Raw genomic sequence first — 19,133 nt, forward strand, 5'->3', positions numbered from 1 at the left:
GATTTTAAGATATGTTCTTTCTTGTGGTTATATCAGTTGCTTTAATATCATTTTTGTTCTAAGTGTTTATTAGAACTTTTCAGCCCCCCCCCCCCACCTCATAGCATTCCTGATTGCCCTGCCTACCGTTGCATCATCGGCAAATAATTGCACATCTTACTACAGACATTTGACTGTGCCTGGCATTAAGATCTTCTCAACGAGATGTAATATTATGATCTCCCTCCTACCCTTTTTGATTGGATTGCCAGCTTTCTCTCTAGCCATTCTTTACATGTCATGTTGGATGGCGCCCATGCTCTTCTACTTTACATCTCTGACTGCAAATCTTATTCATAGTTTTGCTGATGTCAGTGTTCTCTATTGTTGTTTTCTTTGAGAAAACCAATAGTATTCAGTTGATTGAAGCTTCAAGATACACCATAACCAATGTCTTAAACATTGATCTTCTCATTATCTCAAGTGGGGTGAAGGACCACTTAATTTCACTGCAATAAAACACAGCCCTGCCTTATTATCTACAAGAAAGATCCTACTTAATTCCCTCTTACTTTTGATAATGTTGTTAGATCAGTTTCTCCTTCTTGGGCTAACTTCACATCCAGTTTATATTGGCATAAATGTATCACATCAATAGCCTGCTCAGCCACTAAACTACTTGGCACACTTTTCCATTCAAAACACTACTTCTCTCCTATTCAACTCCTAACACTATAATTCTTAAATCCAACCAACGTTATTCTTCTCACATTTGGGATGGTGCACCCTACGGAATGCAATACACTGAAGAAGGCTATCCCCTCCCCTCTATCTCACAGACTCCTTCAAGTCACTTTCCTGCAGACACTTTGTTTCTGCATGATACTCTTTTTGTTTTTTTTAATAGGTACTTTCATGGGCATTGGAGCACTGAATTAGTCAAGATCCATTCACATTCCATCTCTAAATATATCAAACTAGCATTTCATCATCTTCCTTCATTCCATCTACTTATGTTCTTTGGAACAGCCTTTCTTATACTGTTTTTCACAAGGAGAACAGCACAGCTTTTGAAGAAACTAGTCAATAGATTTTATTTCTTTCTTCTTAATCACTTGTTCACATATTGCACTGTTGCGAAATAGGTCTTATGACCTCTCATATGTGCACTCAATAAAAAAAATAAAATAAGTATGGTAGATTATTATTATTTAGGCCTCTAAGGAGCCAAAAGACTCATCACGGGAGGTCCTTCCTAGGAAACAAGTCTATCAAGACATCGTGGGAGGTCCCTCCTAGGAAACACAAAGTCTATCATACCACTCCTTAAACTCATTGACCGTTCTCACTCTCACCACTCTATAAGGCAATGCATTCCATGGTTCAACTATCCTCGATGCAAAGAAACCACTCCTCATTCTCTTGCTCACGGTTTCCTTTCGTAACTTCCAGGGATGGCCTCTTGTCATCACTCCTTCCCACTGTTCAACAAAGCTAAAGAACTCCCCAATGTCAACCCTGTAACCACCTCTCAACAGTTTAAAAGCCTCAATCATATCAGCTCTCCTTCTTCTATCCACCAAACTCTGCAGTCCACATTCCCTCACCGATCCTCATAATTAACATTGTACAGTCCTGAAACTGTCTTTGTTATCTGCCTTTGTACCCTTTCCACAGTTAATTTATCCCCTTCAAATCGTGGGGACCAAATCTAAGAATAATAGTCTAAGTGTGGTCTGATCAAGTTCTTATACAACAGAATGATAACTCTTTTATCTCTGCAGGTCAGTGTCCTGCAGAGATAAAATTCATTATTGCAGCAATCTCATCTCATTATTGCAGCAATCCTCTGTGTTACCTTCACTAACCTTTGCAATATGTCCCCTAAATTTCAGGATTCTATCAATCATCAAACCCAGATCTCTTGTCTCCCCTATTTCCTCCAGTATAACTCCTCCGATAGAGTATGCAGTGTCCCATCGATGTTTCCCAAACCTCAAGACTCATTAAACCGAAACCCCCATTCATTTGCCCATCTGTCTAGCTTATTCAAATCCTCTTGCAGGACTACCACATCTGTACTATTACTAATAACCCTTCCCAGCTTCACAACATCATCTGCAAATAACTGAATATCCCTTTTTTTTTCTGATGATGTCCCAAGATACTTGGGATGAAATATTTACGAATTAAATAGTCATTACTATGGTTATTACATGTATTTTTTAGTGATGAATATCCCCTATAAAGGTTAAACAATATAGGTCCCAGTACTGAGCCCTGTGGGACCCCACTTGTAACCTTCTGCCTCCTCGAAACAGCCCCACCATATACATACATATCTCTGATACCTATCAGACAGCCAATCCATCCTGTATCCAGTTGACCAACCTGACATCCAAACCCACATGCTGCAACTAAAATATCAGCTTATCATGTGGCACCCCATCAAATGCCTTCGCTAAATCCAAGAAAATGGCAGTATATGCTTTTCCCTCATCTACAGCTCTTGTAACTTTATTATAAAAGGCTAGCATATTACTAAAACAAGAGTGCCCCTCACAAATCCATGTTGATTCTCACAGATAACATTACCCTTATCTGCCCAATGTTGTATACGGTCCCTAACTAATTTCTGCAAGATCTTAACAACTACTGATGACACACACAAACTGGCCTATAATTAGACACTTCCAGTCTACTACCGCCCTTATGCAATTGCACTATCTTACCTTCCTTCCATTCCCTGGACACCTGTCCCTTAGCCAGACTTTCATTGAAAACCCAGGTCAGAGGAGCTGTCAGTTCTTTAGCACATTCTCTCAAAACTTGTGGTGAAATACCACCCAATCCCACAACTTTACTGACATCCAGAGCACTCAGTATTTGAAATATGCTCTCCTCCTGCACCTCTAAACCTCGAACCTGCCCTATTCCTCTAGTATTAAAATTTACTCCTCCAGGATGAAATACACCAATAAAGTGTTCATTGAACAATTCCACCAAACTCTCATCATCAGTCACGCTATTCCCATTTTTATTACACAATGTCATTCTTCCACAATCATTTCTCCTCCTACCGGCCACATAGCTAAAAAAAAAATTCACTAGGGTTTTCTTTGGATTTTAGGGCCAATCTTTTCTCATATTCCAGTTTTGCTTTCCTTGCCATACTAGTCACTCTCCTGGCCTGTGTCTTATATTCTTCATGCATCTGCTCTTTACCTGTCTCCTTATATCTCTTCCATAACCTCTTTTTCACATGCAGTTCCTGTTTAATATTGTTTGTCATCCACTTTACACCAAATTGTGTCCTCTTCTTCACTATTGGAATACAACTTACTATTGCTGCTAACAAATATTCCTTTACAATTTCCCAAGCAACTAATGATATCCCGGCCTTCCATTTCCTCCCTCCATGAAACTTCCCCAAGTTGATGTTTAAGACTATTATAATCACTTGCCTTACAACAGTGCCGTAACAAGGATATGAAACGCCTGTGGCAGATGTCTAACTTGCGTTCCCCCCCCCCCCAACCCAAAAATGACAAACATTTTGAAAAATTTAAATTTTACTAAATTCAATATGTTAAATACTTGCTATTAACCCCATCAAAATGAGTTACCTGTAAATCCAATTATGTATTTGTATAAATAAATAATCTATTAAATAAGAACAAATTTTTATTTATATTCAGTGACAAATAAATTAAAGAAATACACAACATAGGTATAATATAAAATAATATAAATACAAAATTAATAACGGAAAAACTCACGTAAAAAGATTACTTAATAGTATAATTTTCACCTGTGTGTCACAGGCATCTTCAGTACATTTTAAGCTCAAATTAAACAATAACTGACAATTCCAAAAATTGCCACCTAAGTAGCTAGTGTAAGATAACTAAAAAGGTCAATAAATTTCCTAACAAAAAAGAAAAATATATATATATATATATATATATATATATATGACTAGAACTGAGATTTAAGTAAAAAGGTTTTAATATAAACACACTACTAGTTTTGGCCTGTAACAGCCTTTTTCAGGTGACATTATAAAAGAAAAAACACTAAACATTAATTAGCCGCCCAAAACCTTGTCATCATCGACTCAAATACCCTGGTGTATATAAAATATTATGTGACTGCGGTATTCCTTATTTCGGGCAGACAAACAAATCTGTCGAAATGCGTATGGAAGAACACATGAGAAACATTACTTACAAGAGACAGCGAGTGAGTGCATTATCAAGTCATATCCTTTTCTCGGCTAATCCTAATGATGATAACCAAAGTCACAAAGTCTGCTGGGAAAAATCTACTAACATCTTCCGTTGCAGTGACGAAATAGAGAGAAAAATTGTGGAATCTAGAGAAATCATCTTCAATTCTGTTCATCTAAATAACAACTTGAGCTACAACCTCCCAGATAGTCATTCAGCTGTAATCATGTGCTGGCGTTCACGTGATGCAGCAAACACACACTCTCCCAACAATGCAACAAACGAAAGAACAGCTTCAAATACAACTACAACGTTTTCATGCTAATTATGTATAAAGACTGTCTGTGTTGTTCATAGTCTTTTAACCCTCAATGTTTAGTGTTTTTTCTTTTATAATGTCACCTGAAGAAGGCTGTTACAGGCCAAAACTAGTAGTGTGTTTATATTAAAACCTTTTTACTTAAATCTCGGTTCTAGTCATTTAATTCTTCATAAAACTATGTATGTTAACTGAGTCAATGATCATTCTGTCAGATATATATATATGTATATATATACAATAAAAAGTTAGGAAAGATTAGCTGAATTATAAAGTACTATCTCCCATAAAAGAGATAGACGGAAACCATCATATCTGTTTAAGTTAGGCGAGTGAAGTAAAGTTTTTCATGTTTCTTTATAAAGCCGTTCCATGAGGAACCAACTTTTGTGAAGGACTCTTGTCTTTTTCCAATGAACTCTATGTCTAGTGATGATGGCATGTTCTGCAAGTCCAGACTGTTCAGGTTTAAGGTATTGAATATAAGACTGGTGTTCTTCTAGCCGAATAGAGGCAGATCTTCCTGTTTGTCCGAAATAAGATAATCCACAAGAGCAAGGAATCTGGTAAACACCTGGATAATTAAGATGTGGAAGCTTGTCCTTAGGAGAAGTGAGAAAGGTGGAGATTTTTCTGAAAGGTCGAAAGGCAACAAAAATATTCAGTGGTTTTAAAACTTTTGCTATACGTTCACTAATGCCTTGTACATAAGGGATAGGAATGCGCGCTATTTCTTCTGTATTTGAAGAGGAAGACATATTAAAACTACTCAGAAGAAATAATGCATTCCTATCCCTTATGTACAAGATAAATTATGTACATTAGTGAACATATAGCAAAAGTGCTTTACTTTAATTTTGCTTTTTGAATATTTGAAATAACATGCTGTCTAATTTTAGAAGGCAACTGTATTAATTATATCATTTTGTATTATAGGAGAGAAATAATTAACTTGATTTTTCTTACGACTTTCAATACGTTGCGCAGTAATAGGATCGTAATGACTAATTAATTCTATCGTGTTCAAAAATTTTCAACATTCAGGATGACCAATTTTTTTCTCTCAAAGCATCATTAATTTTTATGCAGTGTAGAATGGCATCCAAAATAACTTTTAAAATATGCCTCCACTTTACTTTTTCTTTTAAAATTGCTTCTTGTAATTGATCGTCTATAAACCACCTTTCTTAATTTTTGATTCGAAAGTTTTCCATTCGACATAATTTTTTTATGATATAATGAATTTTCATGACATGGTAACATAGGATTCAAATCTGCCAGTCTCGAAACCCCGCAGTGGTCCATACATTCTGATTTTTTTCAAAAAGAGAATACATGGAAAACAGAACAGTGCATCTTTTCGCTTGCAATATATCAACCAAATTCTGAGTACAGTACTTGTTCTCCATTTGACATGGTTTTTACAAACCATTTTTTATCAAAATGCCAATTTTCTGTATCAAGATAAACACTTATATTATCGCACAACTCGGGTCCATGTTGTGGGATCATTAAAATCTATTATTTTTCCATTATCAATATTTTCTAATTTAACATCCATTATATAATTATCATTATTACATTGCTTTTCGATTTCCTGGTTTTGATGTTCAATTGTACTTTTCTCTTCTGTTTCAATTTCACATGAAACATAACTACTTGTAGAAGGCAGATTTAATTCAGTTGTTAAGCTTGAATGAACTAGAAGTGGATCATCTGTTTGTAATTCCTGTTTGTCACTGTTATCATTTTTGGAATCACGACAAATGGTTGTTACGTCAGTATCAGTGGCTGATGCAGGGGAATCATTGGTATTGGTGGACGAGGATGTAGAAGCTGCTCCAATGGCTGGTGCTAAAAATTTTAGAACTTTTGGTGCTCGTTCTGTTGAAAACTTGTTCTCTTTGGTGTCTTTCATTAAAATTCCAAACCTCCTTATATTGCTTGTCGCTTTCTTTACTTGCTCTTCCTTTTCTCTTTTCCTTTTGAGAAAAGCAGCTCCCGATAACTCTTTCTCTTTCAAATTACTGATCTAAATGACAATAAATTTCGTATTGATAAATTATTCTTTTTCTATTAATTATTAATTTTGAGTTAATTTATTTATTATTAAGTGTTTTAAAACAATAAAATCTTATTTAAAAAAATCGATTTAAAACAGTTGCTTTCTACGGATTTTTACTATAAATAATTAATTTATACAATAATTTGAAAATTTGATAATTAAAGGTAAACTATAATTATTGAGGGCAATGTAAGACGTAAAGTATGCTGTCAACAAGCGATTTTGGCATTTTGGAAGATGCACCTGTGATTAATATGTTTATTATTTATAAACTACTTACCTTTAAACTTTTATTTGTCTATCAAAAATCCAAAAATAAGTTAACAATTAAAATCAAAGTCAAAAATTGTCCAAAGTCACTTAAACACAGAATATACACAATACACTCAATATGTTTTAATAAATTTAGTTTAATCCTTTATCCAAGTGTGAGCAAACAAAGTTTGCGCCTGAAAGTATCTTCAGGACTGGGGTAAGGTGGTACAACACCGGGCAACTCGTTGCAAAGGTGGAGCAAGCTAACATCACTCCTATCTCAGTATCTCCCATAATGCAAAACACATCTCCTTGCGGATATGTATAATGTTATGCATTAAGGGAAGGGCACTACCCAGACTAGTTTTGACCTTTATTGAGGTCTCTTCAGTGGGAGCCAGGTCCAAGTGGAGATACCAGGCAGAAGCATTAGCAACGTCATCTCTACCTATAGGAGTTGCCAAATGGTGTGTCACCTTTTTATTAAATTACTCTGGATTTAGAGAAAGATGTTGAAAGTTTATTTTTCACTTGGTTAGACTATAATAAATTTAGTTTAATACTTTATCCAAGTGTGAGCAAACAAAGTTTGCGCCTGAAAGTATCTTCAGGACTAGGGTAAGGTGGTACAACACCGGGCAACTCGTTGCAAAGGTGGAGCAAGATAACATCACTCCTATCTCAGTATCTCCCATAATGCAAAACACATCTCCTTGCAGATATGTATAATGTTATGCATTAAGGGAAGGGCACTACCCAGACTAATTTCAGCCTTTATTGAGGTCTCTTCAGTGGGACCTAGGCCCAAGTGGAGATACCAGGCAGAAGCATTAGCAAGGTCATCCTTACCTATAGGAGTTGCCAAACGGTGTGTCGCCTTTTTATTAAATTATTCTGGATTTAGAGAAAGATATTGAAAGTTTATTTTTCACTTGGTTAGACTATAATAAATTTACTTTAATCCTTTATCCAAGTGTGAGCAAAGTTTGCGCCTGAAAGTATCTTCAGGACTTGGGTAAGGTGGTACAACACTCAATATGTTTCACATTCAAAATTGAAATGACGCTGAAAAAAAATGTAAGAAGTGCATATCACGTTGTTTTGTCTATCCAAATTCGAAGCGGAATTTAAGAAAACAAACAGATGTAATATACACCTATGTTTCAGACTAAATATTTGGACAGTGTTTTTGAAACTTCAGATATCCATGTACATCTTTAATTTTCATTATTACCAAGTACCTTATCAAAATAATAATAATAAATAAATAAAAATATATTTTATTGTAAATGTGTGTTTTATTTGAATTTATATGTACATTTAAACAAAAAAATAATTTATTTTTAATAGAACAAAATTTATAAAGATACTATACATTTTTACTTAATATAAATAATTTATCATCAATGAGAGGAGTGAAATTTCTTATTTCTATATCTGCTATATTGCTCACTTTTGTGCATTTTATAAATCCAGTCTTTAACCAATGATCTATATTTAAGAATTTGAAAGCTAAAAAAATTACCGTATTTTTTAATTACCATAATATAACTCGCACTTTTTTCCCAAAATTAAAGCTAAAAAATCGTGGTGCGAGATATATGCAGGGATTTTCGGAAACTAAAGTTTTCAGGAGAAAAAAAAACTGAAAATGGGTATGACTTACCAAGAAGCTTCTGTTCTCCATCACTTCTTCTGTCCTCGAGAGCAGTTTCCTTGTGTGCAATCAAAGTTATCTACCCAAATAGAGTCATCTTCTTTCCCATTATATCAAGCAAAAATTACCAGTAATTTAAGACTTGAAATATGTAATGAACAATCCTTGACATATTACTAATGAGAAGTGAAAGATGTGCACGATTGTAGGCCAGTAGAGAAAGAGCAACTATTAAAGAAGTGCATATGATGGTGCAGTATTAACAAAAGATCTCGCGACCCAAACAAAACAAGCTGACAATTGAATTGAAATGCTAATTCTTTTAAATTAAATCGATTTCCATAATATTTGAAATGCATTCACTATATATTTCTTAGTTTTAACATGTTCATGATGGGGGTAGTGTCAAGCAAAACCATATGATGCTCCTGCAACATGTGGTTTGCTTGAGTGTATATAGCAGTTTCTGTTGGAGGGGAGATGTGATTCATTAGTTAGTATTTATATTCCCAGTTGTCTGTAATTGCACTATTTGTTGAGAAATATATTACACAGTCTGCAAATATCTGTGAACCCATGTTTCTGCAGTATAGTTGCTGTTGTTTACTGCAGGGAGTGAGTTATCGCTCCAACGGGAAAAGTCAGGGCGATAGTGACTCGCAATTTGAGTAAGAGAATTCATGCATAATATAATTTCATATATATAGACTATAAAAGTTTATGAAATTCACATCGTATGATACTTTATGGATTGTTTTCTTAAGTATCTAATAAGTGGGTTCTAAAATGTTTAGTTTTAGTATGTATGACTATAATTTATTTATTAATAAAATATAATAAGCACATATTTAACTGTCAATGGGAAATGGCACTTTTTTATTTGGTAAAATAAACGCTGTATTTTTGTAAAATATTCTTGTTGCCATAATACTGCTGAACCAGCACCCTTATTAAGCAGCGCCGTGAGGTAGGCTGTCTCTATGCTACAACCTCTCGAAGGTACTGATTACGACACAGCAACAACACAACTGATCTTAGGAATGACAACGAGACTAATAATAATTACATGATTTTGGAAATTCTCTAATCTACAAAAAGTAGAACGAATGGAAATATTGAGGGTGGGAAGATTGTGATTTCCATTGGATCCTGGGTTTGATGGGTGTAAATAAGATTGGCGAATAATTTTTGTGGGTGGGTCATGAAACGAGGGATTCAGGTAGATGGAATGACATCGAAGGAGGTCATAAAGGGATTAAAATTATAATATGGAAGGTAATAAACTTAGGATGGGCAGATAGTGTCGTGACGTTCTATTTTCATGTTGTGTTCTAATCTGCCATCTTGTTTCAAGTCATTCTTATTAATAAAACAACTAATTGCAAATTGATCACCGATCCAAAAGTAGGGAAATTTATAATTATACTGCGCCACCCTATATTTAGATTAGTCTATATAAAATAGTAGGATCAATTCTTAATTAAGTTAGCAGTCTTCTCATTTAGGCCGAATTATTTACTATTCTACTTGGGGCACCCGCAAGATTCGAATTTTTTATGAACGGTGCAATAAAAGGGAATTCAGGCAAACACAATATTTAGATTAATAAAATAAAACATTTAATATATGATATATAACAAATACAAGAATTCTACTTTTAAATGAAACAATACAAATAACTTAATACATCTTGCTAAGTCACTCATTCCAATTCAATGTTCTAAACTTTAACATACAATTCACAGCTTCAAAATTACAAGCCTTCTTAACTCAAGATAATAAAACAAAACTTCTCATTTGATCAGTCTGCACATATCTATCAGTTGTACTTAATGTTTAAATTCACAGCAGGCACTAATCAAGGTAGACAATATTCCAAGCAATCTTATTTCGGACCTTGAACTTCGAAGATACGTTATAGTTAATGTTAGAATAAACAAACATGTATGACTACTCTTACCAGATACAATCTTCAATACATCAATTTATTATGAGCACACTTATGAATTAACTCATTTAAGCTAGCGGAACACATTAAATAAAATTCTCCAACGCTTTAACTGAACTACTGTTAATCGCGCTTCACTACTCTAAACAACAGCAATAAGGTACTGATATCTTTCCTTGTTTACTTTTCTCCACCTAGTTAAATTCATTATAATTCTTCTCAGGGCAACATAGAATTAAGACGTAATCCTAGACTAACTGGAACTAATCAGAATTTCCCATTGAATGTCCAGTTCTTTATTTATCCGATTACGACATCAATTTTCCTCTACAACAACAGCTGATTTCACTTGCAGCTGAGTATATGATTCACTACGTTTTTGCTCACTTCTAAACACTATTCTCATGAATTTCTGCCCTAAAGAATTTATAATTTTCTTTCACTTCTTTGCTTGTATCCTACCTTCCTTCAGGCTCCGCAAAACTCTCTCCTTTTCTCTAATTAAAAATTCTTATTGCCTTTTTTTTTTCCTTTTTGTTCCAAGGTCATGCACTCTTCGACTCGTGCTTGTTTATTTCATGCGTCTCAATGACAACCAATGAACGCAAACATTTCGCTAATGTAATTCAACGCTCTACTACTGCATAAGTGATTACATAACGTTAAATTTTTACAAATAAGAATAAACAGAATATTTGATCTACTTAATCAGCTTTTTCATTACGTATACAATTATTTATAATAACACTTTTCGTTACTTTATATATATATTTTAGTTATCATAAATTTCTACACATATTATTATTTAATAAATTAATAGTAGGTTAAGTTTAGAATAAATATTTAAATAGTAATCCTTAATTAAGGAACAATAAATAATTTTTATACAAATCATGATTAATATATAATAAGTAATGTTAAATGTCAATGAAAAAAATAAATTACACAACATAGTTTCATTCACAATTTAATGAGGTCATGAAACGAGGGATTCAGGTAGATGAAATGACATCGAAGGAGGTCATAAAGGGATTAAAATTATAATATGGAAGGTAATAAACTTAGGATGGGCAGATAGACACATTTGGAGAATAACAGAAGAATGTATTAGATTATCAATGCAAATATTTAGGATTAGATGGGAATTTGGAGATACAAAATTCTACAAAATCATAAAATGTGAAAATGCATTCATTAATCGTTAATGGTGCGATGGAACAATTTACTTGAGACAAAAAACGAGAACAATTGCAAAGAAACTTGAACGTAGTTCAAGTAGTTCAAGTCGTGATATTAGGCGCTGTCGTTGCCATCTAACTCGAGACGAATTGTAACTCACCAGTGTTATCAAGTGTGTAGCGGAATTCCGTTGTGTTGCAGAATTTGTATGTCTAAAGCGGCATATTACCGAAATTTAAAAATACAATATAAAATAGCGGACTTTTATATCTATTTTTTTTTTTTTTAAGTTTTGTGCCCCCAAACCTAGTTGTGCCCACGGCAGGCGCCTCTTTCACCATGCCCTCATTACGGCACTGCCTTATAATTACACATATGTTCCCATCTCTTTGATACTCCTACGTCTATTCATCTTCCAAGTCAAAACCACATGGTCACTCTCTCCAACTGGTAGGAGAGATGTCATCTCAGTTATTATCAACTCTTCTGATGCTATGACCAAATCCAAATCTCTTGAACCTCTTGTTCCCTCTATTACATGTTGTCTAAAACATTTGTCCCTCAAGAATTCTAGAAATTCCATTCCCTTATTGCTACATGCATCTTCCTCTCCCCCAGTTCATACTGCTGTAGTTAAAATCTCCCATAACAATCATTCTTCTTGCACTTGCCAAGCTCAACTGTCTAAACATCTCCTGGTCTCCACCCTCTATGCTCCTTGGTTTATAGCAACACCCCACTAAATATCCCATCTTGCCTATCTCTATCTCACACCATATGCTTTCAAAATCATTAGTGTCACTGCCTTCCAAAGCCTTCACTCTTAGAGAACATAAGTCATCACTTATCATAAGCAGTACTCCACCACCACGTTTTCCTTTCCTATCGTGCCAAAAAATGCTGTACCTGGCTACTTCAATTCCTGTTATTATATCATCTTCCGTCAACCACGTCTCTGAGATCCCAGTAATCCTTGGCCAGGTTGATGCTATCAGTGTCACCAATTCCTCTCCTTTATTCCGGATACTCCTGGCATTAGTATAAAGCATACAAATGCCACTATTTCTATACCCAGCATTATCCCCTCTAGACTCCGCTGGGCTCACCATTACCTGATATCACATAAATTGTCTACTAAACTAGAAACAGATATCAGTTGGCTATCTGATGGATATCAGGTCAATGTGTATTATTGATCAAACTTTATGTCAGTGGTATTGTCACTGGATTGTGTGTTTCAAATGAGATTATTCAGTTGCTTGCAGATGATGTGAAGCTGGGAAGATTATTAGCAGAAAGACCAATGTGCAGAGCTATGGTTCTTCAGTAGATTTGAATAAGCTGGAGAACTAGACATGTTAATAGGAATGTCATTTGCTCAATTTAAGCTGAATTAATATAATGCTCCCTTATCCTATATCCCATACTGTGCGTGCTGGATTACTGTTCTCTAAGAATAATTAAGTACTGAAAATTTCAAAAAGCGATATAAAATCTTAACAGCTCTTAAAAGTTATTTTTTCTTACCGAAAATTTAAATATCCCCACACATATCTATTATTATTATTCTCAGATCCCATGGAGTCAATGATTCATCTAGGAGGTCCCTTTTGTTATACACACAGCCCATCATAAACACATTCTCTGCAGACACCACACTCTTAGGCAATGCATTCCAATCATTCATGACTCTCCATGCAAAAAACCTGCTTCTTACTACCTTGCTCACTTCCTTCTTATACAGTTTCAAGGGATGACCCCTTGTTCTCTTCCAATCTCCCCACATTTTATGAGAAACCTCTTCAGTGTTAATCCTATAACAACCACTTATCAACTTATACGTCTCTATCATATCACTCTTCCTCCTATCCACTAGACTCTAGGGCATTGTCTCAGCCTTTCTTCATATTCAACATTCTAGAGATCAGAAACTATTTTGGTTAATCTTCTCTGGACCACTTCCAACGTCTCTTCATCCTTTTGAAAACCAGGTAACCAAATCTATGCACAGTGCTATATATTTGGCCTACTCAAGGCTTTATACAATGGAACCCAGAATCTCCTTCAATCTACAAGTCAGTGTCCTCCACATCATTGCCAGAATTCATTGTGTTATCCTCACAATTTTGGCAATATGACCTCTAAATTTTAGATTCTTATTTACCATCACCCCACGATATCTTATTTCCTCTACCTCTAACAATATATCCCCGACCACAAGTAAATTCTTCATTCCATTTTTGTTTTTCAAATTTTAAAACCTTACATTTGACAACATTGAACTGACATACCCATTCACTCAATCTATTCAACTCTTCTTAAAGAAGTCTTGTAGGGCCATAACATCTGCAAACACCCTTTACAATATTCTCCAATATCATAAACATACAGGTTAAACTACAATGGCCCTAAAGCAGATCCCTGAGACACACTACTAGTGACTTTCCTCTTCTGGGATATTGCTCCCCCATACAAAACTTGTTGTGTATGGGGGAGCAATATCCTGATGAACCTAATTCTTACCAGCCTTTCTGTCACTTTAACTACAGTTAAAGAGAATGGTCACCAGTGGTGTGCCGCAGGGGTCAGTTTTGGGCCATTGTTTAATTTGTATGTTAATTATATTGGGTTGAGTTTAACTAGTGATATCCAGCTGTTTGCGTATGATGCAAAACTGGGGAGAGCAATGCACAGTCAGGCTGTGTTAATGCCTTACAAGAAGACTTGAATAGATTGCATGAATGGGCAAGTAAGTGGAACATCCAGCAGAGGAATTGGTTCGTACATCTCCCCGTGCGTTTTTCACTTAAAATGCTCTCTGATCAGTAGAGGAAATGGGGTCGACCGACAGCAGTGGTGCAACAGAGGTCCATGCAACATGCATCGTGTTGGTGCAGTGGAGGTCCTTCTTATTAGACATGCAGGGGGGGGGGGGGTATATAATACACAAAAAAAAAAAAAAAAAGACATGGGGGTATATAGTACACAAAAAAAACAAAAAAAGACCGACAGCAGTGGTGCAACAGAGGTCCATGCATTGTGTTGATGCAATGGAGGTCCTTCTTATTAGACATGCAGGGGGGTATATAATACACAAAAAAACAAAAAAAGACGGGGGGGGGGGTATATAGTACATTGCCAAGTGCAAGGTTTTGAGATTTGGTAAACAACGATGGGATGCAAAGTATACACTTGGTGGGGAAACTTTAACAGAAATAGAGGAGATGAGAGATCTAGGTGTGATGGTGGACAAGGACCTGAAATTCAGGGGCCACATTGCACAAGCTGTGAAGATATCACATCGAATAATGGCAATGATGCATGAACTGACATGCAGAAATAGAGAGGTTATGATTCCATTGTATAAGGCCTTGATCAGGCCTCATATGGATTATTGTGCACAGATTTGGTCGCCCGGTTTTCATGGTGATGAAGACATGTTGGAAAGGGTACAGAGAAGATTCACAAAGGTAGTCATTGGTCTTTGGAATGTGGAGCACGAGGACAGATTGAGAGAATGTAAGTTGCAGAGCCTCATGAATAGGAGGAAGAGGAGGGGATATGATTGAGACATATAAGCTGGTCAGGGGTTATTATCAGGTAGACATGGAAGAGATTTTTCATAGAATGGGAGAGGGAAGTAGAACAGGCCATTGCTGGAAACCGTATAAGGAGGGTGTGAGCAAAGGAATGAGAAGCAGGTTCTTTGCATGGAGGGTGGTTGGTGAGTGGAATGCATTGCCTGAGTCTGTTATAGATGTGGACACATTGAATCAGTTTAAGACAAAGTTGGATGAGCATTGTATGCAATAGTGAGTACCTCCCATGATGAGTCTCTGACTCCATGGAGGTCAAATGTTAATAATAATAATAATATCATCATCATTGTAATCAGCCATTATCGATCCACTGCTGGATTAAGGCCTTTGCAAGTTGACTCCAAGATTGTCTGTCAATGGCTTTTCTTCCCCATGACACTCTTGCAAATCTGATGATTTCATCAATGCATCATATTGACCATCATTGCAATAGTATTTGCTCTCATGGAATCCAATCCAGTACTACTTTTGTCCATCAGTAGTTTTGTCTTCAAGCAATGTCAGAGACTTTAGTTTGAGTTCTCATATAGATATGCCTTTTGCAATCCATTCTTGTGATACTTAGCATACATCTTTCCATACTAAATTGTGTTGTACTTAGTTTTTGAGTTTCTTTGCATTTAATGTTCATGTTTCATAGCCATTTATCAATACAGGGAGAATGCACTTGATAAAAACTTCCCTTTTTAGGCATAGTGTTAATAGACTTTGGAATATTGATTATATTTTCCAAATTCTTTCTGCCTAAGCATTATATGTCATTTGACTTCATTGGAATTTTGGTTTATTGATATCTGTTGTCCTAAGAATAACTAATGATCCACTTGTTCAACTTCATCATCATTAATTTTTATTATTTCTTCTTGTGCATAGCTGTTGAACATAACTTGAGTCTTCTTTAGTTTTATCTTTAAGCCTGCTGTTTTGATAGCAAATTGGAGTTCATGGATATGAGTCTGTAATTCATGTGGACTTGAGGTGACAACAACTGTCATTTGCAAAGCATAAATGGCTAAGTATCTTCCATTTATCTTTATACCTTTTTCTTCCCAATCAAGAAGTTTGAATACAAGTTAGACATTCCCATAATCAATAAAACCAAGACATAATTGTAGTTGGTATTCATTACACAATTCAATAATCTGTTGTGCAACTTGATATTGTCCATTGTGCTAAAAACTTCTGAGGCCTGTTTATTCTTTTTGGTTGTGCAAGGTCTAGAGTTGCACAAAGCCTTGGAGCCAAGATGTTCATAAACATTTTGTAAACCACTGATAGTATACCGATGGGTCAACAGGTCATCAAGTCTTCTGTTCTTCACCTTTCTTGGGTATCAAAATAAGGATATCTTTTTTCGATGCTCTTAATGCATCATTTTTCTTCAGATATAAGGTAAAAAATCTCACCAAGATTCTGTAGATCACTTCCCACCTGCTTTTAGAAGATCAACTATTGCTGCATCCTTACCTGAAGCTTTTCCACATGCCTTGATGCTCCACATAACTTCTTCTGGCTAGAATTTGTGGCACTTCAATTATTTCCAAGCTGCCTTATTCATTTTCTTTGTCATCTTGATATAAATTGAATAAAATTCTTCAATCTTTTTTGCTATATTATTATTATTAACATATTGCATCCATAGAATCAGAGACTCATCATTGGAGGTACACACTGTTCCACACAAAGTCCATCCAACAGATGGGCTTTGTGTGTGACACTTAAACTGATTCAATGTGTGTCTGCATTCAAAACACACCATCCACTCTCCATGCAAATAACCTTCTCCTCATTCCTCTGCTCACACCCTGTTCATACTGTTTCCAGGGATGGGCTCTTGTTCTGTCCTCCTCTCTCATTCTATGAAAAATTTCTTCCATGCCAACCCTATAACAACCCATGACTAACTTATATGTCTCACTCATATTCCCCCCCCCCCTCCTCCTTCTATTCACAAGGTTTTGCAATTTACATTCTTTTAATCTGCCTTCATACTCCATATTTCAAAGACTACTGACAATCTTTGTGAATCTTCTCTGGACTCCTTCTAACATAACTTGTCACTATGAAAATTAGGTGACCAAATCTGTGCATAATAATCCATATGAGGCCTGATAGGCCTTATGCAATGGAATCATAACCTCTTTATTTTGTATACATTGGGGTCCTCCACATGACTGCTGTTATCTGATGTGATTTCACAACTTGTGCAATGTAGCCCCTGAATTTGTCCTCTGTGCTCCTCTAGCTCCACCACCACTCCCAGATCTCTCATCTTCTCTATCTCCTTTAAAGTTTCCCCACCAAGTGTATACTTTTCAACCCATCATTGCTTACCAAATGTCTAAACTTTACACTTTGCAACATTGAACTGATAGTTCCACTTACCTGCTTACGCATCTCCTTTGTCCAAGACATTTGTCACTTTGTTACAGTACATAAGTAAGTTAGTAAAGCACAATCTCCTTTTAACAAACCCATGCTGACAACCACAGAGAATATTACTATTATCAACCCATTTCTGTATCCCAGTTCTCACCAATCTCTCCAGTACCTTAACTACAACTCTGGATATACAGATTTACCTATAAAGTGTAGCCACAGCCTTATCACCACCTTTATGCAGTGGAATAATTTTACCTCCTTTCCACTATCTTGGAACCTGTACTGTTCTAAGACTCTTATTAAACAAGTATGCTAGTGCTACTGCCACTTTCCTGGATTGTTCCCTTAAGATATGTGGTGATATGTCATCAAATTTTATGGCCTTATTGATATCAAGCTTATTTACTAAAATAAAGAGCCAAAAGGCTTCATTTCAGCAATGCAAAATTATATAAATCAAGTGGATATTAAATCCAACATTATTTCAAAGCCGAATATGGAAACTATAAACGTTTCGCACGAAATGACCAGAGAGCTTATGGTAATACACTAGCCGGCATTTACGAGTTGCCCTAGCCAGACCTTATAGGAGACATGATCGCGTTGCCCAAGCATCCATATATTCGCCTCCTATTGGTTCATTTTGATAAGGTTTCACTGGCCTGACAGATATTTCAAACTGGTTGCTTTTCATCAGAGACCAGGCAGAAACCTTAAGAGAGCAAACACTCTCTTTCAATACTAAGAAACTCAAAGTGTCGGAGAGGTGTAATTTTCATAAGTGAACTCTCGGCTGGTGCATAAAGTATTTAGTAGGAAATGTAGTAAAAACCAGGTTTAAAATAGCTTGGTATCCCTAACACACATATATATATATATATATATATATATATTTATACAAAATTTATTCTGTTTTAATTTTTATTTTATGCATATTTGAATAAAAAATTTACCAATCCATCATTTTTTTTTTAAGTTGCTAAATGGTATTTTATTAACTCAACCAAGATCCTCTGGTGCTGGTGCACAGTCATCAACTGATATGATCTTTGATTTAGCTGCAGACATATTACAGAAGCTGCCTCCAGACTTTGATATGGCAATGGTAGGTTATTTAGATTCCTAGTATACCACAAAATGGCAAACATATTTTTATTAAACATTTATTTTATTTTCTTATAGGCTAATATCTTCATTATTACCCTCTTACAGTTCTACACACTAAATATTAAGTGTTGATGAGTACAATTGTTAATAATAATACAGTAAAACCCCTTTTTTACACTTTTCAGGGGACTGATGGAAAAAAGTGTAAATAGCAGGAAATGTAAAAAAACGTTTAAATAAGGCTAAAAGATGACTTACTACTAGTATGTGAGTCTACATACCAGATTACAAATTTTAATAACTGAAAATAAATGAATTTACAATTACTTATATTTATCTATTTAAAATAATCTTTATTTGTTGATTGTTTTTGCTTCTCGTTTTTTTTTTTTTTTTTACATCGCGCCAGATTGC

At 35.3% G+C, this 19,133-nt stretch overlaps 1 protein-coding gene across 1 annotated transcript in view; it reads left to right on the forward strand.

Moving 5' to 3' along the window:
- LOC150108079 (dynein axonemal heavy chain 3-like) overlaps positions 1 to 19,133 on the forward strand; it is a 1,881,116-nt gene that overhangs the window by 1,707,590 nt on the left and 154,393 nt on the right. The window contains exon 68 of the mRNA XM_090415945.1: positions 18,589 to 18,717. Within this exon, the coding sequence (XP_090272071.1) occupies positions 18,589 to 18,717 (129 nt within the window). The remainder of the gene's footprint in view (positions 1 to 18,588; positions 18,718 to 19,133) is intronic.

The sequence above is a fragment of the Typopeltis vanoorti genome, chromosome 3 (genome assembly GCF_054136105.1).
Source record: "Typopeltis vanoorti isolate ZY-2024b chromosome 3, IOZ_Tvanoo_1.0, whole genome shotgun sequence".
In the NCBI taxonomy this organism is placed as follows: Eukaryota; Metazoa; Arthropoda; class Arachnida; order Uropygi; family Thelyphonidae; genus Typopeltis; species Typopeltis vanoorti.